The sequence below is a fragment of the Ahaetulla prasina genome, chromosome 3 (genome assembly GCF_028640845.1).
Source record: "Ahaetulla prasina isolate Xishuangbanna chromosome 3, ASM2864084v1, whole genome shotgun sequence".
NCBI lineage: Eukaryota > Metazoa > Chordata > Lepidosauria > Squamata > Colubridae > Ahaetulla > Ahaetulla prasina.
Genome location: NC_080541.1, coordinates 110985923 through 111012945, shown reverse-complemented (window position 1 = coordinate 111012945; position 27023 = coordinate 110985923). Strand labels below are relative to the sequence as shown.

The 27023-nt window shown below is 37.8% G+C and overlaps 2 protein-coding genes across 3 annotated transcripts in view; both read right to left on the bottom strand.

The window, feature by feature from the left end:
• LOC131194047 (protocadherin gamma-B5-like) overlaps positions 1–4844 on the bottom strand; it is a 39311-nt gene extending 34467 nt beyond the window's left edge. For both annotated transcript variants that reach the window (XR_009154099.1, XM_058174601.1), the window contains exon 1: positions 1596–4844. Coding sequence is in view for 1 of the 2 variants with exons in the window: in XM_058174601.1 (XP_058030584.1) it covers positions 1596–4016 (2421 nt within the window). In the remaining variant the exon portion in view is untranslated. The remainder of the gene's footprint in view (positions 1–1595) is intronic.
• LOC131194996 (cadherin-23-like) overlaps positions 1–27023 on the bottom strand; it is a 240846-nt gene that overhangs the window by 202842 nt on the left and 10981 nt on the right. The window contains exon 4 of the mRNA XM_058176620.1: positions 23646–26085. Coding sequence (XP_058032603.1) covers positions 23646–26085 — 2440 coding nt within the window. The remainder of the gene's footprint in view (positions 1–23645; positions 26086–27023) is intronic.

Below are 27023 nucleotides of genomic sequence, written 5' to 3'. Positions count from 1 at the left end.
TGTGGTATACTCACTATCCTTATCAAGTATATAGTCTAAAGAAATGACCTTGCAACAAATAATATCCAGAAAGAAGTACCATGTGAGCACACAGGGATTTCTCAAAATCAAATTAATTAACATAGACTTCAATAAAAGGTGAAATATTTATATGTTCTGAAGAGAAACCAGACTATATAGATTATTGAAATGTTTTTAAAATTAGAACTGGTTGTTTATCTATAAAATGGAGAAACATTTAATATAAAGGCAAAAGCAGATCGTTACCAGGTGAATCTCCTTTGATTCAGTAATATTTTCATGTGATAAAAAGCAAAAGTACCAGATATCCTTATCTGGTTATACACTTGACATGTAATATTAGATAAGTATGCATGAGATTGAAAATTGAATACTTTCAGATAGAGAACTGATTACCTAATATCAATCAAACATTGATGTCCAAGTGAAAAGTACTGTATCTCTTGGTATTGCCATAATCCTAAACTCACTATGTCATAAGGGAATTAGCATATTTCCTTTAGATTCAGGACATCTTTGCAAGAGTAATTTAAATATTATCTGAGAATAATATTTAAAAAAGCATAAATTCCCCTTCTCTATTAAAACTATCATTTGCAATATGCACACAGGATACAACATAAGTAAAATAGGACCATAAGTAAAATAAGAGCAATTTAAAAACTTCAAGTTCATAGAAGAGTCATTACCTAGACATAAGAAATTTCTTTTAGGTTAAAACACTATCGGAACTGCAGTCTTAAAAAAGGAACTTACCTTGCTATTGCTTTCAGTTGGACAATTCAAATTAATTATCCCACATTCTGAGAAAGGGCATGTTAAATTGCTTGCCAGAAGAAATTGTACCAAATACCTAATTCGTTAGGATTATTTTGGAATAGCCTAATCAGGCAGCCAAAATGATAAACTCACTGATACTTAATATAGAATGATAAACTATCTCCTTTCCTAAGCATTTTCTCTTAAACAATTCTGTCCCTATGTGGAAACTAGCAAGTTACCTGAAATATATGACTTCACCTAAATTTAGCAGCTTTGTCACCTTGGCCCACTGTGATGACTACTGCTCTCATGGAAGGAAAATTCAGAAGAATCTCTTATAATGACCAACTATATACTTGTGGATCAAACGCAGTGGAATCTGTTAGCCATGCTTTATTCTATTGCCTCTTGTACAAAGATATTAGGAACATGTTTATTGCACTTATTTTAGTGGACTAATCAAGACGCATAAATTTTTTATTGTTCAACTACTGTTGGCTGAATAGTATAATCTTATATCTCCAGGAGTAGCCAAACTCTGCTTTGCTGCCTGTAAATTGAGAAGCCAACGTAAATCCAGAACCAAACTACAACCTGGATAGAAAAAAAAGCTTCTTTCTATCTTTTCTTTTAATAGGTTTAATTTTCTTTTGTATTTTCCACTATAAATAACATAAATGGATTTTTAAAAAATGAATATTACTTGACAGAATGATAAAAAAAGAATGAAATTACCTTCTGAATAATAGGAGAAGCATTGTGCTGTTTATTAGGGGATAGATCTATGGAGTTTGATTTTAATTGATATTTACCTTCCCATTATTTTCCACCTCAGGATGGAAATTGCTTCCTCCGTTGCTTGAAAGAGGCACATCAGTTTTTTCACCACAAAGCACATTCTCTGCAATATGAATATTTGGTGCCAGGAAGGTAAATTCATTCTTTCTGGATTCTGAGGAGAGGCAGAGCTGGTAGGAATAAGGCAGGGTCCCATCTTGAAAATTGGGTGGAAATATGACCCCAGCTGTGGAATGGGAAACAGGAGCAAAACATGGTAAGAAACTGGAATTTCCTGACTGCCTGAGTTTGATGGCAACGGCCAGAATGACTGACAAGAGGAATAAAAATGACATCACAGCTAAAGCCACCACCAAATAGAACTGCAGGTCAGACTGATCCTCTGAACTCTTCAACTGGTTTTTCATCTCTGGAAGGGCCTCCTGGAAGTTCTCAGCAAACACCAGGTTCAGAGTGACAGAGGCCGAGAGAGTCGGTTGTCCATTATCCTTCACCAGAAGGACCAGTCTCTGTTTCACAGCATCTCTCTCCAGAAAAGTTCTTGCTGTTCTGATCTCACCTGTATGGGAGCCAACAGTGAAGAGGGCTGGTTCTGTGGCTTGAATCAGCTGGTAGGAGAGCCAGGCGTTGTGTCCAGAATCAGCATCCACAGCCACCACCTTTGTTACCAGATAATCTGCCACAGCTGAACGAGGGACCATCTCAAAGAGGGCAGGGTCCTTGGAATCTGTTGAAGGGGACAGGATTTGGGGGCTGTTGTCATTCCGATCCAGGATAAACACCCTGACTGTGACGTTGCTGCTAAGAGGGGGACTCCCACCATCTTGGGCCTTCACCTGCAGCTGGAATTCCCTGAACTGCTCATAGTCAAAGGATCGCTGGGCATAGATGATGCCGGTCTCAGAGTGAATGGAGATATAGGAGGAGATGGGAAATTCTTCAATGTTGCTGGTGAGGATTGAATATGTGATCTGTGAGTTTTGATCTATATCCAGATCAAAGGCTTGAATCTGGAAGATGGAGGCGCCAGAAGGATTATTCTCTGGCACATAGATGCTGTAGGAAGTTTTTTCAAAAGCAGGAGCATTGTCATTGATATCAGAGATCTGCAGCAAGATGGTTTTGTGGGTGGTTAATGGAGGAGTTCCTTTGTCAGTGGCTGTGATTGTAATATTATACTGAGATGCTTTTTCCCTGTCTAAAGTTTTATCTGTCAAGAGAGTGTAGTAGTTGTCAGATGATGGAAGAATCTTGAATGGCAAGTCATTTTCTAAATAACAAACGATCTTTCCATTATTACCAGTATCTCTGTCATGAACATTGATGAGAGCAATAACTGTTCCAGTCTGAGAATCTTCCAGAATGGGACTAAAAACAGATGCAGTTATAATTTCTGGCACATTATCATTCTCATCAAGGATTTTTACTTCTACTTTACAATGGGTCATTGATCCACCTCCATCTTTTGCTGCTACAGTCATCACATATTCTGAGCTTTCCTCAAAGTCCAATGGTTCCACAAGAGAAATCATTCCACTGGTTGAATCTAGGCTGAACTTCTTATTGCCACTCAGCGGTATATTGCTGAAATAATATCTGATTTGTGCATTTGAGCCTTCATCTTTATCTGAAGCTACAAGTTGCAGCACCAGGAACCCAACTGGTAGGTTTTCCCTCAGACTGACTGTGTAGACGTCTTGGGTGAATATAGGCGGATTATCATTGGCATCGGTGACATTGATCCATATTTGGGCTGTTCCAGTTTTTCTGGGTTTTCCGCCATCTAGGGCAGTAAGTGTTAGCTGTACCGTTGGTTCACTCTCGCGATCAAGTGATTTCTGGAGTACTAAATCTGCAAATTTATTTCCATCTTGACTCTCTTTCACATCCAAAGTAAAGTAAGGATTGGTGCTAAGATGATAATTCTGTAAAGCGTTTGTGCCAATGTCTGGATCTTTGGCATTCCCAAGAAGGAATCTGGTGCCTATTTGTGTTGTTTCAATTATCTCCAACTGGATTATGCTACTGAGAAACTGTGGAGAATTATCATTAATGTCTTGTATCTCTATTTTTAGATGGTAAATATTTAACGGATTTTCAAAAACCACTTTAAGATTAAGAACACACAGTGGAATTCGGCCACATATTTCTTCCCTATCTATCCTCTCATTCACACAGAGGTTTCCATTTCCTGCACTGATGGTGAAATACTGCACCTTGTCCACAGAGATGGCGTGCATTTTGCGCATTGCCAGTTCTCTGAGACTCAGTCCTAGATCCTTTGCAAGATTCCCCACTATAGAACCTTTTGACATCTCCTCGGGGATGGCATAATGAATCTGTTCGGAGACGGCCCGGTAGGAAACCGACAAGACTAAGAGCGATAGTACTTGCCTTCGGATTGCTCTGCCATTCCCTCCTTGCCCTCGCTCCATCTCCTCTGCGATAAAGTGACTGCCTCAAAATCTCATCAGAACGCAGACCAGTAAGAAACACTCTCGTTTCTTCTTAATGTCTGGGAACTTCCCGTTTCGCAAGACTGCTTTGCATTTGTGATCAGCTGTTTTCCCTGCCTTTAACGAAATGCCGAAATCCTCCTTTGCGTCTGTATAACAAACAGCTCTTCTCCATTCTCTCGGCGTCCTAGTTGGCTAACAGCAACACCGTGAGGCCAGCGGGAAAACTGCAAGGGATTTATACTTGCATACCACCCGTTTTTGAGGTGTTCAAGAATAAATGTGGGTATCTTCTGATAGCAGTAGGTAAAATCCTAATATTATTGTCCTGCTGTTTTGATAATTTCGTTTGTATCTCAGTCATATTTCTTTTTTCCTTATCACTCACACACACCTCTTTTTTCCTGTTTATCTAGGAATATATTTTCAATATTTTAATTTATAGTTTCAGCTATTCTCAAACATATCATGGTACAATAAGAAAAATAATATCTGTTTTCTCTTTCTTTCTCCTTTACATACATATTAGTTGTAAGATAACAGAAGATTGAAGACTTCAATTCACATGAAGGAATATTAATTTATTTTATGCGTTAGGAACATTTTCTTAAAATTAGGATAACTTTCTGAGTAGTCAGTAGAGTAGATTTGCCTATGATAGAGTAGATTTGCCTATGACACAACTGTAAATTCAATTTAAATCATATAATGACTGCTAAATTTCTAAGCACCATGGACTATTAACATTAAAATTACAACATATTTTTCATTAACAAAGCCAACTGGAATATGAATAGATAATTGAAATTGAATAGAGACTCTTTTTACATCTTTTCACCTGTCTAGTACTTTCTGTACTGGTTTTCTATAATATCATTTTCTTGCTTATACAATTAGTATACAGTCAGAGTATTAGTAAAGCCTTCGTTTGTAAATAGTTTTCTTTCATTGTCTCCATTATTATATTGTACATTTGTACCCCATTTATATTTTTGAAAAAAAATAAAAATTATGTCTTACAAGATCTAATGTCATTGATTGGTATGGGATAAAAGTTTCTGTTGATTTGCTCAATGAAAGCATCCTTTGCTATACCAACATTTGTAAATCAATCATGTTTGCAACTGTTTTGTGATTTATATTAGTCTATGGTTATTCATAGCCCCCAGAATCAAACCTCCATTCAGCGCTATTGGTACAGACCCTTCTAGTACCCATGGGAAAATTTGGAAAGGGCGGGTTGCCTTGCATTTGAATTAATTTGAAAAAGAAATTATTTAGATCTATTTTTATCCAGATTGGGATTTTGACGAAAAGTAAACATTACATTATAGAATCTCAACAAGTCAATAACTTTTAGATACATGCCAATACATTTTTATCTCCATCCTATTATTTATTATTGTATTTATATCAAAGATCAAAGAAAAGCACATACACAAAATAAATATACTGTGTGTGGGGGGGCAATGCTGGGTGTGTTTATGTTCATGGGGGAGGCTGTTTCCATGCCAGAAGACTATGCCTACAATTGTTTGAGTCAGTTTTCTCCAGAATTGCACATTTTCATCTCTCTCTGATTTGTTCTACTCCCTCTCCCATCTTCTTTTAATTGAAGCCCATCTTTATCACACTTATTTTCTTTTTCAAATGAGTTGGTATATTGGTCAACTGGTCAACTTAGAGCAGGGGTCTCCAACCTTGGCAATTTTAAGACTTGTGGACTTCAACTCCCAGAATTCCTTAGCCAGCAAAGCTGGCTAAGAAATTCTGGGAATTGAAGTCCACAAGTCTTAAAGTTGCCAAGGTTGGAGATCCCTGACTTAGAGAGCGTCAAATTCTAACATGGGCTAGCTTTTTCCAGCTTAAAATATCAACTATCAAGTAGGTTAGGTCAGGAAATAGACAGTGCAGGGACCACTCAAACACTACTGCTATAGGATGTCATACCAGAGCCTTGAAAGCCTGGCAACGTATTCCTCTCCCCTGCTCATACCAAGCAGAATTAAGCGGAGGTTACCTTGAGTTTGTTTCACACTCCATCTGAGTTGTTTAATTACAATTCTTGTATTCCATCTTCCAGATTATTTTTGTACTCTTCTATCTAAGCATAATAATTGGAAGTATCCCTGAAAAAATTAATCTCTTACATATCTGTAGTCTGTGTTGCAGGAAATTTCCTTCCCTGTGGCCACTGCCCCCAGGTGTCTTGGCTCCTCACTTCTTTACTTCACATGTTTTTAAAGTAGTTTAGAGTTCCCATTTCCATCTTCTTAGCTAAAATTCTTTCTTAAACTCAATCTTTTGAACAAACTGGACAACCATTAAATGGCAGCCAAGAGATACAAAACCTCTCTTTGCTGCCATGCCTGATAGATCAAATGGTTGACTCAGAGATTCCCTTCAGGTCTCAGAAATATATACATATTTTATATTATTTCTCCCTCTGTGTATGAGGTGTTGCATGATTGCATGTAATGTGACATTTGTGTATGTCTCTCTGAGAGATTAAGGAAAAGTGGACTGCAAACACTATTCTGAGAGGTCTTATAATAACTTCCTGAAACCCCACTGAGAATCAGACCTGGATAGTTCCAAAACAAAAGCATTGTGTATGGTCTCTAAGCATGGCATGTATTACAGCAAACATGGACTAGACTCAAAAGATTAAATGAGAAATAATATGACTGCATCTTTTCCCCAAATATGGACTCTGCAGAGTAGTGGTGAAACAATTTAGGAAAATATGACATTCACAACAATCCAACCTTCTCAGTTTGAGCATTTGGCACATTTTTGGTGGGTAGATAATGTGTCCTTAGTTTTTTTTTAAACTCCAGCCATAAATGATAAATGTAACGTATTGTATCCACTTTTAAACACATTCCTGGCAGATTGTGAAGGTTCAATTTCTTAGTTGGAGAAACCTCAAATTAGTAGATTCCTGAAGAAACTGCAATGACATCTCCAACTTTCTAACAGAATCAATACTGTTAGAAGCCTAGATGTCTTTCTTGGAAGGTGTTCAGGGTACTCTGAGACACCTGCTACCTGTCCCAATATCCCAATGTGATTTTGATATCATGGAATGCCTCTGTAGATATTCTAATGTGTCCAGATTCCAGCTAGGACCCTATTTCTCTTTTACCCCTCTCGAAAAGGTCCACTCTAAATTTCTAAGGGTTGTATTAATGCCGTTCTAAAGGAGGCGGGGCTGTTCAAGATCGAAACTAGTGCATGGATCTGCATTATAACACATTGGCTGAAACTACTGTTCTTCTCTACAGGACTGAGCCCTTTCCTTATCAACTTGGATTAGAACCATTTTATTAAAACTCCAGCATCTTGGCTTCTCCAAGAAGGAGTTCCTAATGATGGGCTATAAGTATGCATTTAGTGCATTTAAACAAAGTATTAAAGATCAGGAAGTTCAATAGGACAGAAAGAATGCTTACTCAAGAATGTTTTTTGAACAGACAGAGCCTACTTCACAAACCAGCTAAATATTTATATTATATAGTTGTCTCTAAATTTTGGAGGGCATTAACTATAGCATGCTGTAAACAGTTTGCTCAGAGCAATTCTGGAGGGCCGATAGAAAAAAGTTCCATATGAGCTGTGTACCTGTGGAAAAGGGGCCAATGAAAGTACAGCCAATAGCCTGTTGTATTGCCCCCTCTACAGCGACTCACAGACTCTTACCTGATTAAATATCCCCAGAAACTCTGATTATTTTTATGTAAAATGTTATTGTTGGATCATATGATTCAATTGTAATATGTTAATTCCTATGCCTCGTTCTGTTCTGTTCTGCTCTGTTTTGTTTTAATGTTCAATTTTTTTGTGCTGGTCCATAACTGTAATAAAGATTGAATTGAATTGAATAATGCCTGCAGAGTTTTTATTACATGCAAATGTCCAAGAACTCTGCTTATGTTAATGAGGACTTTATTTTGAAGTTACCAAGGTGTGCTTTTTGAGATCTGCATATGTGCCCAAGTCATTGCTGAATCATTCCATACAAATTAATGTGAATTGTTTTTACAGCAGGGCTGTCTTTGGTATGTACAAGGTTCTAAACTATCCTTTTCAGTCCTTTCTTCTATATGAAATTTACATTTCCAGCCTTTGAAATCCATAAAATGGCTTTATTGTTTAACTGAATTATCTTTATATCAAGCAGCTGCAATTAGGTTCTGTCACAAATATCTTTTCACTGGTATTTTTTTTTTCATGTATACCAAAACTATCTTCTATATGTTAAATGTGGAAGTCCACAATTGCAGCAAGCAAAAATCACAACATAACAGCAGATGTTATAAATGCAATTCCTATTTTGTCCCTCTTTGTGAGTACCTAAGGTTGGGGTAGATTCTACCATTTTCATGCAAGTGCTAATAAGAGAGTGATTCTCCTTTTTAAATAATTTGCTGCTTAAGTGTAGTGAATAATGAGGAAGTGTGCCTTTACTGACTTTCTTAGACCTGTGAACCTATGTCACTTCATTAGAACCTATGTCACTTTATTTATGTCACTCTTATTAGAACTGTAAAAAAGAGTTCCGAATTGTGAACTGCTTTGACAGATTTATCAGAAAGTGTGGAATATTTTATGAAAAAAGGAGAACAGTGAACAAAAAGCCCAAGTTGTTTTTCATTATCATATATAATTTGAAAATCAGCATGCCTCCGTGGAGCCATCTTTGAGCATCTTCAGGGTGCCACAGAGAGGCTGGCTGGAGCTGGGTTAAAGGAAGAGGGGAGTAGAGATAGCTGAGGGGGATATGTAGCCAAAATAACATTCTTTCTTCTGGGAACCAAGGACACTCTCACCAGGTTTTCACCAGCTGTGCCAATATGGCATGCCGAATAAATCTATACTTTGAGGAACTCTGCCTTGGAGTTTTGATTACCTATGGGCTGTTATTTGGAACCCTGAAAACATGTAACTTGGTATGGCATCTTTGATTTGTTTTTATGCCCCCTAATTTGTAACAAAATTTCTTCTGTGCTTGGTTGATTAGATTACTCTGTAACTCAAATATAATTAATCTGTTAACATAAATATATAGATAGCAGAAATGATTTTAGACAAATTATAGTCATAATGGAAAACACAATGCATTTTCATACTATTAAGTTTATAAAAATACTCAACACTCAATGTTGGTATTCATTACTGAGATATTTCATATGTAGTAAATAAGGTGAATCATTCTAAATGCTTCAAATGCTCTCTATTTTATCAGAAGATTAGTTATAGTAGAAGCATTAAAAAGTTATCCCTCATTATTACTTATTGTTGACATTTCATTCAAAAATTACATATGATCAAATGCACTTATTTACTTTCAGTAGAAAGAAACTACAAAACCCCCATCAATTCTAAGGTTTTTTGATCACTATTTATGAAATACCTATCTTTCTTTTTAAAAAATGATTTATTAATAAAGTGACAGCTATATGAAAAATACAGAAAATAATTTTCTTTCTTTACAGAACTTAAAGGATCTGGTAATTGTTACAGACTCTTAGGAACTAATTCATAAAACAACTGTAATCTCCCAGAGTCATGTTATCAACTTTTGCAGCGTTCTGAAAAGTAAAGTCAGTTGGGAAGCCAGATTCATTTAACAATGTTACTAAGGTGACAACTGCAGTGATTCACTTACCAACAGTGTGGCAGGAAAGGTTGAAAAATGCAGAAAAATTCACAAAAAACTTTCTCACTTAGCAAAAGAAATTTCTGGGCTTGCAAAGGACTACCTTCACAACTGATGTGATAACCTTATTTTTACACAGAAATCAAAAGACCTGGTAGCTTTTATAGAATCTTTTAACATTTTCAATTTTATTAACAAGATATGTAAAATTGTTACTCTTCAAAAGAAAACTCACCAAATTAATTTTCTCCATCTCAGAATTTAAGACATTGGCTCCATTAGTAGGCAGAAGAACATCAGAATTTGGGTTGCATGAAATATATTCTGCAGGCTGAACTTTGGGAGTTGGAAAAGTAATTTCATGTATCTTGGACTCGGATGATAAGCAGAGCTGATAGGAATAAGGAATAGTCCCTTCCTCATAATTTGGTGGGAATATAATGGCATTGCTTGAATGGGGAATGGGAGCAAAGCATGGAAGAAATTTCAGATTCCCCGACTGTCGGAGTTTCATCATAATAACTAGAGTTACAGTCAAGAGGAACAGAAAGGAGATCAAAGTTAAGGCCAGCACTAGATAGAACTGGAGCTCAGACTGTTGCTCTGAATCCATGGTTTGGTTATTTATTTCTGGCAGGGCCTCTTGGAAGTTTTCAGCAAAAATCAGATTGAGACTGACTGTAGCAGAAAGCGGGGGCTGCCCATTATCCTTCACTAAGACCACTAGCTTCTGCTTCAGAGCATCCCTTTCCAGAAATGTCCGCAGTGTCCTGATTTCACCCGTGTGGGCACCAATTGTGAAGAGTCCTGGCTCAGTGGCTTGCAGTAGATGATAAGAGAGCCAGGCATTGTGCCCAGAGTCAGCATCCACAGCCACCACCTTTGTAACCAGGTACCCCATCTCTGCCGAGCGAGGCACCATCTCAAAGGAGGCTGAGCCCTCTGCTCCTGGAGAAGGATACAGAATTTGAGGACTTTGGTCATTTTGGTCCTGGATGAGCAACTTCAATGTGGCATTGCTGCTGAGAGGCGGGGAGCCTCCATCTTCCGCCTTCACCTGTACCTCGAACTCCCTGAGTTGCTCATAGTCAAAAGATCTTTGAGAATAGAGGGTGCCACTTTCTGAGTTAATGGAGAGGTAAGATGGGAGAGGTAGTGACTCTATTTTGCTAGTGATGATGGAGTAAGTAATCCTAGCGTTGTGACCAAGATCGGGGTCTACAGCTTTGATGCTGAAGATGGAGGAGCTAGCAGGATTGTTCTCTGCCATATAAACAGTGTATGAAGATTTCTCAAAGGTAGGGGCATTATCATTGATATCTGAAATTTCCAGTGAGATGGTTTTCTGTGTAGAAAGAGGGGGTGTACCTTCGTCTGTGGCTGTGATTGTAAGATTGTACGCTGGAGTGCTTTCTCTATCTAGGGAACCATCTGTTAGCAGCTTATAATAGCTATTAGCTGCTGATACTATTTTGAATGGGGAAGCATTCTGTAAATGGCAATTGACCTTCCCATTATCCCCCGAATCTTTATCCTTTATATTGATGAGGGCTACCAATGTTCCCAAGGGAGAGTTTTCAGGAATTTCTCTGGATGAGGAAGCGAGAATCACTTCTGGGGCATTGTCATTCACATCTACCAGATTTACTTCAATGTTACAATGAGCTACTAAGCCACCTCCATCTCTTGCTTTTATCCCTATGATATATTTCTCTGTTTCTTCAAAGTCTAGCTCTTCTTGAATTGTTATAAGTCCATTTTCTGGATGTAAATCAAATTTTTGATGAGCATTATCAGCAATATTGCTGAAGCAATAGTTGATCTGGCCATTGGAACCATCATCTTTGTCTGTAGCTTTGACTTGTATTACAGTAGATCCCTTTGACACATTCTCTTTGAGGCTGATTTTGTACATTTTTTGACTGAAGATGGGTGGGTTGTCATTAGCATCTATGACTGTAATCTGTATTTTGGCTGTTCCAGTTTTTGCAGGGTTTCCTCCATCAAGAGCAGTAAGGATTAAACTAACAGTACTTTCACTTTCACGATCCAACTGTTTTTCTAGTACTAATTCTGCATACTTGTTTAAAGAGTCTTGCTTACTAATTACTAAAATAAAATATTTATTAATGTTTAGATGATATTCTTGGACAGAATATATCCCAATATCAGGATCTTCTGCTTGTTCGAGTGGAAATGTGGCTCTTGGTACAGATGATTCACTTATCTCTAGCTTGATATCACCATTTAAGAAATGTGGTGCATTGTCATTAATATCCTGGATCTCTACTGTTATGTAAAATATGTCCATGGGGTTTGCACTCACCACTTCAAAACTGATGGGGCAGAGTGCAGTTTCCCCGCAGATTTCCTCTCTGTCAATCCTGTCTTTTACATACAGATTCCCATTTTCAGCATTAATGGAGAAGTATTGCTTTTTGCCTAAAGAAAGGATATGCAGGTTGCGATTTCCCACTTCTGCAATACTCAGTTTCAGATCCTTGGCAAGATTCCCCACAATGGAACCCTTTCCCATTTCCTCTGGAATTGAATAGCGAAGGTGCTCTGAGACAGTCTGGCAGATGAAAGACAATAAGAAGAGGAGACGTACTTGCCTTTTTACAGATCTGCTCTTAGCTTTGCTCTTGCTGTCCATCCCACCTGCGGTGAAAAGTGCTTTATGCAATCCAGTAAGCTGAGGATTAAATTCCCATTGGAAAGAAAGCATCAAGAGGTTCCTGGGATTCTCCTGAGTTTTATCTACACTGCAGTGGTTTTCTTTTCTCTGCCATGGTCGGTGAGTGTCCCTCAATCCTGCTCTTTGACTGCTCTGCACTCGGTGACTGGATAGTCAGAAGGCAGGAAGCCCCTTTAGATTTCCAGCTTCTTTCTGGGAACTATGTTGGCCAACAGCGGCACTCTGAGTCTCAGATGCAGAACTGCAAGAAGCATCTTAAATACATTCGGATTTTTCCCCCCATTTTGATTATTTTGTTTGTAACGGAGAGCTAAATCTGTAGCCCTTATGGTAAATAACGTGTTTTTACAGGTTTTTTTGTGTACTTTTATCAATATAACAAGCAATATTTCATTTCTGTACCAAGATAGCCACACTGCCTTTCTACAGCATTCCTATCTTTTTTGAAATCCATAATTCAGTGACTCTTTCCTTATGATAATCAACGTGCCATAAAAGCAAAATGTATACAAGTTTCTGAGTGTTCCAGGGCATTTCACTGGGTCAAAATAGTAGAGAATGTTTTTTTGGAAGAAGGAAAAGTATCCAAAAGCAAATGTTTCAGCCATGAATTACATAGTTTAATCAGTAGAAAGTTGTTATCGATTAAATACATATAACTGAATCACTATATTGGTAGTGCCAGATTACACTGACTTTTCATGAAGAAAAGAAAGACTGTTGTGAAATTACAATGTAATCTATTGAATGGCATTTTGCATCTAAAGTAAACTGAGGAAGAACACCAATGCCAGTGTCTATAAGTGCTGTCCCTGTTATATGGCCTGTGGTGATTTCACACATTATTTGTTAGGGTATTTGGCAGTAATTATATAGTACACAGAAATTTGCAGCTGAAAGTGATGATGTTATAATATATTTCATGACTTAGTCAGTGAAATTAAAACTTTAAATTTAGAAATTTATATGTATGGCACTACAATTCTATTAATAAATATATATTTCCTGGTGAAGGATTTTTAATAAACTTTTCCAAAGTGTTCATTTGAACTCTCTAAAGGCTTGGCACTGTGATGTAAGGCAGAATTCCTCCAAACTGAAGCTGCTATGCACACATTCAATGGGGAAAAATGGAAATTATATCCTTTAAATACAGGATAATGAAATATAAAGATTTTCTTGAGTTTGGAACCCTGTTTTCATCATTTGGCATTCTAGCATATTCAGGAGCGTTGCCAATGCTTTGAATGAGTCTTAGGAAAGTTGGTTAGGTCATTTTAAATTACTTTTTAAACTTAATCCTTAGATTTTTTGTTCTTACTTTATAAAGATGTAGAAGAAATGAAGTCATATTCACTTCTTGTCATTAAATTAAACCTTATTTATTTAAAACTGAATAGTATAAGGAAGAGGAGTGATTTAGATCTTGCCGAAGGTTATTGTTGAGTGGTATCTAAAGCAGTGTTTCTCCACAACTTTAAGATGTGTGGATGTCATAATTCCCTGGTCAGCATGCTGGGAGTTGAAATCCATACAGCTAAAAGTTGCTGAGGTTGGGAAACACTGCTTTAAAGTGATAGAGACTTTCTGGTGACTAATCATATTATTATTTGTGGTCCATCAACAATGTCTGGAAGGAGGACTTCCGGTTTGGCTCCGCTGTGTTAATGGCGGCAATTTCAGTCCGCCCGTTCTTTGTGATTCTGTGAGAGCTGTTTAGACAGTGCTAATCTTCTGTCAACAGCTCGTAAATCTCTGCCTCGGGCAAAGAGGGGGAGATGAGCATTTGAACTGAAGTTTGAGCCCCCAAGAAAAGCCCCAGAATGATTTCTGGTGGTTTGATGGGAAACGCTCCTTCGATAGTTCAAAAAAGCTCCAGAGTCCAGAACGCCTCTGCAAAAGCAGAGCAAAACGCAGCGTCCATCTCCGTGACTGAAGAGGATTTATGATAAATTTTCAACACGGAAGAATCGAAAGCAGGAAGGCTGGCATTTGCTTGTAAGATGATTTTAACTCCCTGACAGAGAAGTTATTTGAAGAGTGGAGATGAAGAAAGATGGCTTTGTGTTTTGAAAGTGAAAGCTAAGGAAATGCTGATTACAATTGCTGGTGTGGAACCTCTAAGAAGAAAATAACAAGATTTTTTTTTTCTAAATGGAATTCTTTTTTTTAAAAAAAAAAAATCTATTTCTTTTTTTATTATCTTTTTTTTTACAGTGTTTAAGAAGAAAAATTTATTGGGTTTTTTTTTCTTTTTATTCCCTCCCCCTTTTTTTCTTCTTCTTCTTCTTCTTGATATTACTTAGTTTAAAAATGGCTTTTAAGCAAAGAGATTTAACCACTTCTAAATTATTGGAAATATCTTCACTTCAGGTACGGAAATTGAAAGAAGATATTAAAGACAGTCTAAGGAATTTTTTACAGGAGCTTATGGAGGCTCATCTTTCAGAAATAGATCAAAAATTTAATGAAATGGAGAGAGAAATACTGGATTTTAAAGATTTGGTGGAAGAGCAGAGTAAGGAGATGAAAAAATTAAAGGAATCAATTACTCCATTATTGTTATCTAGTACACAGACAGAAGAAAGACTGAATGAATTTAACCAAATTAATTTAGATTTGCAAAGGAAAATAGATGAAGTTCAAATTAATTTGAATTTAGAAAATAAAATAGATGATATTCAGGTTAAGGCTGATAAGGCAGAGGAAGAAAGGGTTATATTACAATATAAATTAATGGAATATGCTATAAGGGTAAGGGGTTTAAGAGAATTTAAAGAGGAAAATTTGAAAGAGATTTTTATTCAGGCCTTTGCCCAGATAGAGGAATGGAACCAGAAGATTTTGAAGTTAATATTGAAAAATTTATCGTGTTAATTCCTGGTGGGCAAGGCAGAAGTGTTTACCGAGAGATGTGGTTATTTATTTTACAAATAAGAGGATTAGGTATGGAATTTTGCAAGCATTTTATAAAAATAAATTTCAAATATTAGGACAAGATATAATAATGATGAAGGAAATTCCTCCTAAAATGTTAAGAAAGAGAAAAGAATTTGCCTTTCTGGTGGATGAGCTTAAGAAACATCAGATATATTTTAGATGGGAGGTTCCAGCAGGTTTAACACTGAATTATAAAGGAAAAAAGTATTTTCTCAATACAATTTGTAAAGCACGAGATTTTTATATTAATGTATTAAAGATTGGGAATTCTTTGTTAACAGATGTTAAGTTGAATGGTGAATAGATGGTTGAAAATGTGTAAGATAGAAGAAGGGGAGGGAGAATGTTTAACTTTATTAAATATGATTATGGTTAATTTTTGTAAATGACTTATTGTGGATATAAATGTGTAATTTTAGGGGTACTATATGATATATTAAAGGTATAAAGGAATAGGAAGATGGAATATTGTTTAATTTTGGAGGATAGATAGTAAAATTTAGGAACTTGGATTAAATATTATATTTAAGAGATGGATGTAATGTTAATTAGAATGTAATTGTTATAATAGATATATTGTGGATGATATAGGTGTAATTTTAACAATGTTATTTGACATAAGTAAGGTAAAGTGAAGATTTTAATTATTACAATTGACACTTTGGATATTTGTAATATTATTTGTTGTATATATAAATGTTAAAGATGTGAAAAGATGGACTATTGCTTACCCCTGAAGGTTGGACAGAAAAATTAAAGAAACTAAGTCGGAAATATGAACTATTTTTGAGAGATTGCTAAGGGAAGAAAGACATTTTAGAAGAAACCTTGGTGAATATTGGAAGATGGAATGTTGTTTTGATATTGATTGATGAAGGTTGGATATTAAAAACTACGTACTTTATTCAAGAATAAACACTAACTCAATTGGAAACTTTGGAGAATTCTAGGAGTGGAATGGTCTGATATATAATGGAGTGGAAGAAAAGTATCTTCTTTGTCTTTGGAAGGGGAGTGGAGGTTTTAAGGAACGACTATGGATTATGATTTGTGCTAGATTTTAATTTTTGTTGTTAGTTTTATACCCTGTACTCGGTTCTCGGAAGTCCTGGGGGGTGGGGGGAGGAAGGGGAAGGGAGGGGGAGGGGGTAGAAAATGGATTGATAGTTAATGTACAAAGATGATTGAAGATGTATAATTAAATAAAAAAAAAAAAAAACAATGTCTGGAAGGAAAGAATGGATGATTTTCTTACTCTCAATCCGCTGCAGTGCAATCTCTGCCTGCTCCATGTTAAAAGTGTTGTTTTCTGGCTTTGGCAGCTGAACTCCTGCAATCCAATTTGTCTATTGGGGTTTAGTTTTTGCTAGGAAGACCCCTTTATTTCAAATGGTTACTGCATGCACTGACAGGAATATTTCATTAACTGAATTACAACAGTGTGCTGCCAGTCCTAGGCTGCATCAAGGAAGGAATAGTATCAAGATCAAATAAAGGGTTAGTACCACTGTACACTGCAATGATAAGACCATGCTTGGAATACTGCATCCAAACATATATATATATATATATATATATGTATGTATGTATGTATGTATGTATGTATGTATGTATGTATGTATATATATATATATATATATATATATATATATATATATTTGTTTTCTGAGGTTTTCGCGGGTGTTGCTCCCAGAAGCACGAAGCTGAAGCCTGAAGCCTGAAGATGACGAATGACGATGATTTAATGAGACGAATAACCAAAGACCTACATATATATATATATATATATATATATGTTTTCTGAGGTTTTCGCGGGTGTTTGTATGTAGGTCTTTGGTTATTCGGGTTTTCTCCCGCGTAAAATTGGAAGTGTCTTGGCGACGTTTCGACGAAGTCTCATTCGTCATCTTCAGGCTTCAGCTTCGTGCTTCTGGGAGCATTGCTCCCAGAAGCACGGTTGAAGCCTGAAGATGACGAATGAGACTTCGTCGAAACGTCGCCAAGACACATCCAATTTTACGCGGGAGAAAACCCGAATAACCAAAGATATATATATATATATATAGTTTTCTATATATATGTTTTCTGAGGTTTTCACGGGTGTTTGTATATAGGTCTTTGGTTATTCGGGTTTTCTCCCGTGTAAAATTGGAAGTGTCTTGGCGACGTTTCGATGAAGTCTCATTCGTCATCTTCAGGCTTTTACACGGGAGAAAACCCGAACAACCAAAGACCTATATATATATATATATTTTTCTGAGGTTTTCGCGGGTGTTTGTATGTAGGTCTTTGGTTATTCGGGTTTACTCCCGCGTAAAATTGGAAGTGTCTTGGCGACGTTTTGACGAAGTCTCATTCGTCATCTTCAGGCTTCAGCTTCGTGCTTCTGGGAGCAATGTGTGATTGCAGCTGTTTCTTCCTTTTTAACTGCTAGTGGGGGTTTGAACTGATTGGGTGGGAGCTTGGCTGTGCTCTGATTGGATGGGGGGGCTTTGTGCTCTGATTGGCTGGGGGTGTGTCCTGTTTGGGTGGGGGCTTGGTTGTGCTCAGATTAGTCTGAGTTGCAGGGGGATTTGAGCTGGTGAGTTGCATTGCTGTTGTTTGGCTTCATGTTTGTGGTCGTGCTACATCTTCATAGTGGGTGTCTGTCTGCTGTATGTATGGATTGGAGGGGTTTGAAATGGCTAATGTTGCAGCTGCGGTCTGGCTTCTGGTCCTTGGTCGTGCTTCCTGATCAGTGTGGGTTTGGGTCTGCTTTCTGGGTGGATGTGTGGTGGTGACATCCTGTGTGGACCTCGTGAGTGTGGGTCTGGGGTCATTCCTCATGTTAGGGACTCATTTGTCAATAAGGGCGGGTTTCCAAATGGCTGGCAGGCGGGAGGTATCATCTCGTTTGTTCATGCTGTGTGGGTGTTTTTCTATCTTGATGGCTTCTGACCCACCAGACCCACACTCACGAGATCCAAAAAAAACCCCCATCCAATCAGAGCACAGCCAAGCTCCCACCCAATCAGTTCAAACCCCCACTAGCAGTTAAAAAGGAAGAAACAGCTGCAATCACACATTTCTCCCAGAAGCACGAAGCTGAAGCCTGAAGATGATGAATGAGACTTCATCGAAACGTCGCCAAGACACTTCCAATTTTACGCGGGAGAAAACCCGAATAACCAAAGACCTACACACACACACACACACACACACACACACACACACATATATATATATGCTGATGCTCTAGAAAGTGTCCAGAGAAGAGCAACAAAGATAATCAGGATTCTAAAAATTAAACCATATGATGAACATGGAACTAGGTATGTCTTCTCTAGCGAAGAGACGGACAAGGGGTGACATGATAGCAATCTTCCAATATTTAAGGGCCTGTCACAGAGAAGAGGGGGACAACTTATTCTCCAAAGCACCAGAGGGCAGGACAAGAAGTAATGGATGGAAGATTATTTAAGAGAGATCCAACCTAGCATTAAGGAGAAAGTTCCTGTCAGTGAGAACAATTAATTAGTGGAACAACTTGCCTCTTGTGGGTGCTCTATCATTGGAGATTTTCAAGAAGAGATTGGACAACCATTTGTTGAGCAGAGAGTTGAACTAGAAGACCCACAAGGTCCCTTCTAATTCTGTTATTCTATGATTCTATTAAACAATGTTCCAATAGCATAGTGGTTAGAGCTCCTGCCTAACCTGCAAAAGATGATTTGAAACTCAGCAGAAACATTTTTTAAAAACCTATTTTCCTTTCTCTGAGAAATCCAGTTTTTCATTAGGCTTTTTAAAGTCCACTTGCGCTATACAGAAATGCTGGAGCTGCTGCTATGTTTTCCCCCAGCTCACAAATAATCCAAAGGAGTAAGTATTGCAACTGCATACTTATGTAATTGGGCTATTTGGGAGCTAGGGTGAAGTTGAAACCTACCTAAAGTGACAAGAACTATGAAGTGGTACATTGGGTTTTTTTCCCCTAAAAGGTGGAGTAAGGAAAGAAAAATGTAATACTAATCTTAAAATCTGTGAAGTTTCAAACAAGTGACATTCTGCATGTCAGGCAAATTTCATAACCACCACAATAGTGGAAAAAAATTCCAATAACAGAAGTTACACCAGACAATATTGAGCCAAATGAACCAAATGAATTATAGGAAAAATGTAAGAAAATAGTTGGTGTGTATATACTTTCTACAGTATATATAAATTTAATATTTCTGATTCATACGATAACCATGGTAATAAAAAAAGTGAATTAGGCAAATTCTTAAATTATTAATCTTTTAAAGTCATTTTGCCTTTTTACGATAAACAAACATAAGGTTTTCTTATTTCTCAGCCCAGCATTATGTAACTACCTCTGTACAGGTGGTAGATAAAGATTTCTTCAAGCCAGCTTGACTCCTGGTGAAAAGCAAAGATGCTTATTTATTGGCAGATATTTCCTGTCATTGTTGCCTTCTGGATGTATTTCAATTTCCATGTCTAGCCTATAACCCTAAGATATCTTGGTAGCTTCCTATCTCAAGTATTAACTCAACCCTGCTTAGCTTTTGGTGCATCAGCCACTGAACCAAAATCAGCTGTATCCCGCACTAGTCTTTAGTGCAATGCTGAATATTTTTACTATTCATTTCTACTATTCTTATTTGAACAGATAGAAGATGATTTCTTTTGATGAGGAAGAACATACCAAAGAAATGTTTATAATGTTCCTATGTTTATTTAGTTAAAAGTATTCAAGATGTTTATGTATGAAAAACTGTTCATTATAAAATAACATGTTGAGCAGTTGCAGCATTTGTGTTTTCTTGCACAGCAAAGAAGCATCAAGAGCGAACAGCAGTACTGGCTAATACCGCAATGAAAATAAACAGCACCCAAATGAAAATAAAGGTTAAAAATTCTGAAGCATAATTTAAAGGAGCAACGAAGCATTGCTATCAATAACCAATGGAACATGTTACCAACTGGCCATTCTTATGATGCAGAAAAGGTTCCATTTCATATGCAATTTAAATGCATCCCCATTTGTTTTTGCAAATAGAATGAAGAAGCTCATTCAGTGCTAGCATAGTCCATGAGGAGTGTGGGACACTAATGAGAAACATTCTGATAAGAATTCAATAAAGATAAATACAAAGTTCTTCACTTAGGAAACAGAAATCAAATCCGAGGGCACAGAATGGGTTGTGTGAAGATGATATTTTAATACTTGACTGCAAACCACATGAATTAGTGCTTAATGTAATGACAAAAAAGACAAATGCAATGTTAGATGCACAAATAGAAATGAAACTTTAAAATGGCAGGAACTAGTTTATTAACTTTATTTTACATTATAAAGATCTGACCTGGATCACGTTATGACATCATATTGTAGAAGGGTTCAAGACAGTGGTGGGATTCAAATAATTTAATAACTGGCTCACCCAGGGTCAGGATGGCTGTGGGGGGCATGGCCCGACCCCGTCCTCCAGCTCTGCCACACATGTGGGAAGAGCCTCCCATGATGGCCAGACTCACCCTGGGTGAACTGGTTGTTAAATTTCCACCCTTTGCCAAAAGACTGTTTCTGTGAGTGCTTGTCTGCACATTGGTCTTGCGGCTGTTTCAGCCTTCTGGACATGGCTGCATTAAGAGGCAAAGTTTTTGAGGAATAAGGGGGGGAGCATTGGGGGGAAGTGGAGGGATTCCCCCCCTCTATGTGGAGCTGAGTGCAGGGGTGTTGGTTAGTCTGCAGGCAAAAATGAGAGGGGTGAGGAATTAAGTTGGCAGCATGATCGAAACTGGGCCGCACGTAGGAGAGACTGCGGGATTAGTTTGGCCAGTCAGATTATTACCCCACCCATCCCCCCACTATGAAAGTGGATCCTGGACGATGCTGCACTGTGCTGCAATGGAGAAATGGGCAATGGAGTGGCTGGCATGAGGGAAGGAGGAGGAGGGAAAGCAGCCTTCTCCTTCCTTCGTTGCCCGTTTCTCCATTGTAGTGCAGCGCAGCACCCAGGATCCGCTTTGATAGTGGGGTTGGGTGGGTAATTTAACAACCAGTTTGCCCAAACTGATGCGAACTGGCTGAATCCCACCACTGGTTCAAGATGACTAAAAACAGGTTCCGAGAAAAGCTAAAAGAATGATCAGGGAATTTACAAGTTTACCAGTATGAAAAGAGATAAAAGTTTAGGCTGAGAAACAAATAATTTCCCTAATTATATATTTAGTGCCTTGTTTTTTAGAACAAGTATAAGTAATTAACAATTATAAGAAAGTAATTTTGCAAGGAGAGGAGAGGAGAGGAGAGGTAATACTTTTCAAATCCATGATAGGATGTAATACAGAAAGAAGTTAGGACTTTTTCCTGTCGTTTTAGAACGTAGCACATGCAAAAACACATTTTAACAAGGTCATTTGCAAATGGATTTTTTAGAAAGAGCTTCCCAACAGAATCAGTAGTTTGACAGTGGAACCAATTATGCAGAGATATTAAGGTTAGTGCCTTTCCCTTACTGTGTTCAAACAGAAACAATCTAGAGTGCCATCTGTCTTGGGCCCAGTGTTCTTATCATCTTCATAAATGATCTAAATGAAGGAATAGATGGGGAGTTCATTAAATTTGCAGATGACATCAAGCTAGGGAGAATTCCTAACACTGGAAGATAGACTCAAGATTCAGACTTGACCTCTGAGCCCTATCCAATTCAGTGGTCAGAAAAGTAAAGGTCCTGCACATAAGCAGGAAAAACCAAATGCATAGATATAGAATAGGTGGTACCTATTCTAGTAGTCTTTACCATGAGAGGAATCTAGGTGACCTAATGGACATTGCTTAAGTATGAGCCAGCAATATGTTGCAGCTGCCAAAAAAAATTGTAGGCTGCATCAACAGAGAGATAGAACAAGAAGTGATATTACTGTTCCATACTGCACTACTGAAGCCACGCTTGGAATACTGCATCCAGTTCTGGTTGCCATGATACAAAAAGATGCTGAGAAAGAGATCAGAGAAGAGCAACAAAAATGATAAGAGGTCTGGAGACTAAACCAAATAATGAATGGTTAAGGGAACTAGGTATGTCTAGTCTAACAAAGAAAAGGATTAGGAATGACCTGATAGTATTTGAGTCACAGAAATAAGGGGCAGGAGAGGAAGTATTGGGTGGAAGCTTGTTAAAGAGCGATCCAACCTCGAATTAAGGAAAATTTTTCTGACAGTGAGAACAATTAAGCAATGGAACAGCTTGCCTCCTTGAGTATTCCATCATTGGAGGTTTTCAAGGAAAGATTGGACACCCATTTGCCCGGGGTAGTATAAGGTCTCCTATCCTGGGCAGAGCATTGGGCTAGAAGACTTCCAAGGTCACTTCCAGCCCTATCATTCTATGATTCTATCCTGGATGCTTTATTTTGGATGTCTACATTCAGTAGAAGACAAGATATGATGGCAAAATTCTATGATTCTGTTGCCTTTGACCAGGAATTTAATTCTGTGTTAGTTTAATTAAACATTTTATATTATAGTGCTTAGTTCCATGCTTATTAACTTTGCATGACTACACCACTTCTGATGGGAACATGAGCACTACATACCATTTAATTTTTTAAAAATTTCAACTATTACCTGGGGAAGCTCTTTGTTCTAGAAAACATTTTGTTATAGTAAAATATAAGATATATTTACTTGTCTAAATTTAGTAACATAGTGGCATTGTGATATATAATATTAGAAAAGAGTGCAGGGGACTGAAGAATGAGTATTTTTAGACAGAGAACAGAAAATAGTCAAATGATTAATCTAAATTAAACAGATTGGCATATTCCTAAAATCATTATGACATAAGGGAATTCTCTTACCTGGTATATTTCCTTAATAGTTTTGAAATTAATCTATCCAACAATAAATCAAATAGTACCTCAGAAAAATATTTTGGAAAGAACTTAAATCCCTACTATAAAAGATATCATTAACAAGTAGAATAAATACTGGTTTAAAATCGTTTACTTCATAAGAACACTTACTATCTAGATCCAAGAAACTAAACTTAATGTGATAATTTATCTTTTAAATATTATGGAAATCTTTAAAAAAGAAAATTTATCTTGCTATTGTATTCAATTGGACAGTTCAAATTAATTATTCCGTTTTCTGTGAAAGGCAAGTTAAATGACTCAATAAAATATTGGAAAGAAATATAATTTTAGATGTTGGAACAGTGAAATAGAATAGAATCAGCTTCTGAATAAACTAGTGTACGAGTACGCTGCTTCTTAGGGAATGGATTTATGGGGTTTGCAATTAATTGATATTTACCTTCCTGTTATTTTCCAATTCAGGATGCAAACTGCTTTCTCCGTTGCTTGAAAGAGGCACCTCAGTTTTTTCACCACAAAGCACATTCTCTGCAATATGAATGTTTGGTGTCAGGAAGGTAAATTCATTCTTTCTGGATTCTGAGGAGAGGCAGAGCTGGTAGGAATAAGGCAGGGTCCCATCTTGAAAATTGGGTGGAAATATGACCCCAGCTGTGGAATGGGAAACAGGAGCAAAACATGGTAAGAAGCTGGAATTCCCTGACTGCCTGAGTTTGATGGCAACGGCCAGAATGACTGACAAGAGGAATAAAAATGACATCACAGCTAAAGCTACCACCAAATAGAACTGCAGGTCCGACTGATCCCCTGAACTCTTCATCTGGTTTTTCATCTCTGGAAGGGCTTCCTGGAAGTTCTCAGCAAACACCAGGTTCAGAGTGACAGAGGCCGAGAGAGTCGGTTGTCCATTATCCTTCACCAGAAGGACCAGTCTCTGTTTCACAGCATCTCTTTCCAAAAAGGTTCTTGCTGTCCTGATCTCACCCGTATGGGAGCCAACAGTGAAGAGGGCTGGTTCTGTGGCCTGAATCAGCTGATAGGAGAGCCAGGCATTGTGTCCAGAATCAGCATCCACAGCCACCACCTTTGTTACCAGATAATCTGCCTCAGCTGAACGAGGGACCATCTCAAAGAGGGCAGAGTCCTTGGAATCTGTTGAAGGGGACAGGATTTGGGGGCTGTTGTCATTCCGATCCAGGATAAACACCCTGACTGTGACGTTGCTGCTAAGAGGGGGACTCCCACCATCTTGGGCCTTCACCTGCAGCTGGAATTCCCTGAACTGCTCATAGTCAAAGGATCGCTGGGCATAGATGATGCCGGTCTCAGAGTGAATGGAGATATAGGAGGAGATGGGAAATTCTTCAATGTTGCTGGTGAGGATTGAATATGTGATCTGTGAGTTTTGATCTATATCCAGATCAAAGGCTTGAATCTGGAAGATGGAGGCACCAGAAGGATTGTTCTCTGGCACATAGATGCTGTAGGAAGTTTTTTCAAAAGCGGGAGCATTGTCATTGATATCAGAGATCTGCAACAAGATGGTTTTGTGGGTGGTTAATGGAGGAGTTCCTTTGTCAGTGGCTGTGATTGTAATATTATACTGAGATGCTTTTTCTCTGTCCAGAGGTCTGTCTGTCATTAGCTTATAGTAATTTTTAGATGATGGAAGAATCTTGAATGGCAAATTATTTTGCAAATAGCAAGTAACCTCTCCATTATCACCAGCATCTCTGTCATGTACATTGATGAGAGCAGTAACTGTCCCAGATTTAGAATCTTCCAGAATGGGACTAAAAACAGATACAGTTATAATTTCTGGCACATTATCATTCTCATCAAGGATTTTTACTTGTACTTTACAATGGGTCATTGATCCACCTCCATCTTTTGCTGCTACAGTCATCACATATTCTGAGCTTTCCTCAAAGTCCAATGGTTCCACAAGAGAAATCATTCCACTGGTTGAATCTAGGCTGAACTTCTTATTGCCACTCAGCGGTATATTGCTGAAATAATATCTGATTTGTGCATTTGAGCCTTCATCTTTATCTGAAGCTACAAGTTGCAGCACCAGGAACCCAACTGGTAGGTTTTCCCTCAGACTGACTGTGTAGACGTCTTGGGTGAATATAGGCGGATTATCATTGGCATCGGTGACATTGATCCATATTTGGGCTGTTCCAGTTTTTCTGGGTTTTCCGCCATCTAGGGCAGTAAGTGTTAGCTGTACCGTTGGTTCACTCTCGCGATCAAGTGATTTCTGGAGTACTAAATCTGCAAATTTATTTCCATCTTGACTCTCTTTCACATCCAAAGTAAAGTAAGGATTGGTGCTAAGATGATAATTCTGTAAAGCGTTTGTGCCAATGTCTGGATCTTTGGCATTCCCAAGAAGGAATCTGGTGCCTATTTGTGTTATTTCAATTATCTCCAACTGGATTATGCTACTGAGAAACTGTGGAGAATTATCATTAATGTCTTGTATCTCTATTTTTAGATGGTAAATATTTAACGGATTTTCAATCACTAATTCAATATTAAGAACACACAGTGGAATTCGGCCACATATTTCTTCCCTATCTATCCTCTCATTCACACAGAGGTTTCCATTTCCTGCACTGATGGTGAAATACTGCACCTTGTCCACAGAGATGGCGTGCATTTTGCGCATTGCCAGTTCTCTGAGACTCAGTCCTAGATCCTTTGCAAGATTCCCCACTATAGAACCTTTTGACATCTCCTCGGGGATGGCATAATGAATCTGTTCGGAGACGGCCCGGTAGGAAACCGACAAGACTAAGAGCGATAGTACTTGCCTTCGGATTGCTCTGCCATTCCCTCCTTGCCCTCGCTCCATCTCTTCTGCGATAAAGTGACTGCCTCAAAATCTCATCGGAATGCAGAATAGTAAGAAACACACTCGTTTCTTCTTAATGTCTGGGACCTTCCCGTTTCGCAAGACTGCTTTGCATTTGTGATCAGCTGTTTTCCCTGCCTTTAACGAAATGCCGAGATCCTCCGTTGGGAAGCATCTGTATAATAAGCAGCTCTTCTCCATTCTCTTCGGCGTCCCCGTTGGCAAACAGCGACACCCTGAGGCCAAAAGCTGCATGTGATATATTCAAAAGTAGTTGCGTGTGACCCGTTTTTGGTGTATTCAAAATAAATGTTATGTTGTTATTCTGGTGTTTCTTTTTTCTCCCGTGGTTGTTGTGGGGAAAATAGGAAGAAGATGTGTTGCATATATTTTCGGCCTTGAGTTTTATTAAAAACAATAAAACTGGGATGCAAACAAACAAACAAATAGGAAGAAGCCGAATAAATGGAAAAGGTCTTCCAATCACTCTAAGAAATGTTCCAGGTGTCTGTGGAATTTTCTTTCTTGAAGGGGCATAAGAAATGTTTTTTATTAACTGGAAATTTTTCTAAAAATAATTAGAGATTCTTGACTCATCAGAATTAATTTTGCTCCAGTATGGTTTATTAAGGATACAAAATAATCTAAATCTGATATTCTTATATCTGTTTTTGAGATCCTTAAATTTAATATAGTAACATTGTTCTTTTTAATAAGAAGACTTAAAATATGAGCTCTAGCTAGTCTAGCCCTAGTTAGTCTAATTCAGTAACTTAGATGCTGGCCTTTGATTGTAATTTTAAACTGGTTGGTCAGTATTAGCATAAAAGTAGGTTGCCTCAATTTTGCAAATATATTCATTTCGTTCAGAGCATTTGGAGATAGGAGATCCCATTTGAACAACAGCTAAGCTCAGAAATGCATGGAATCCAAAGCAATAAAATAGAGTGTGAAAAA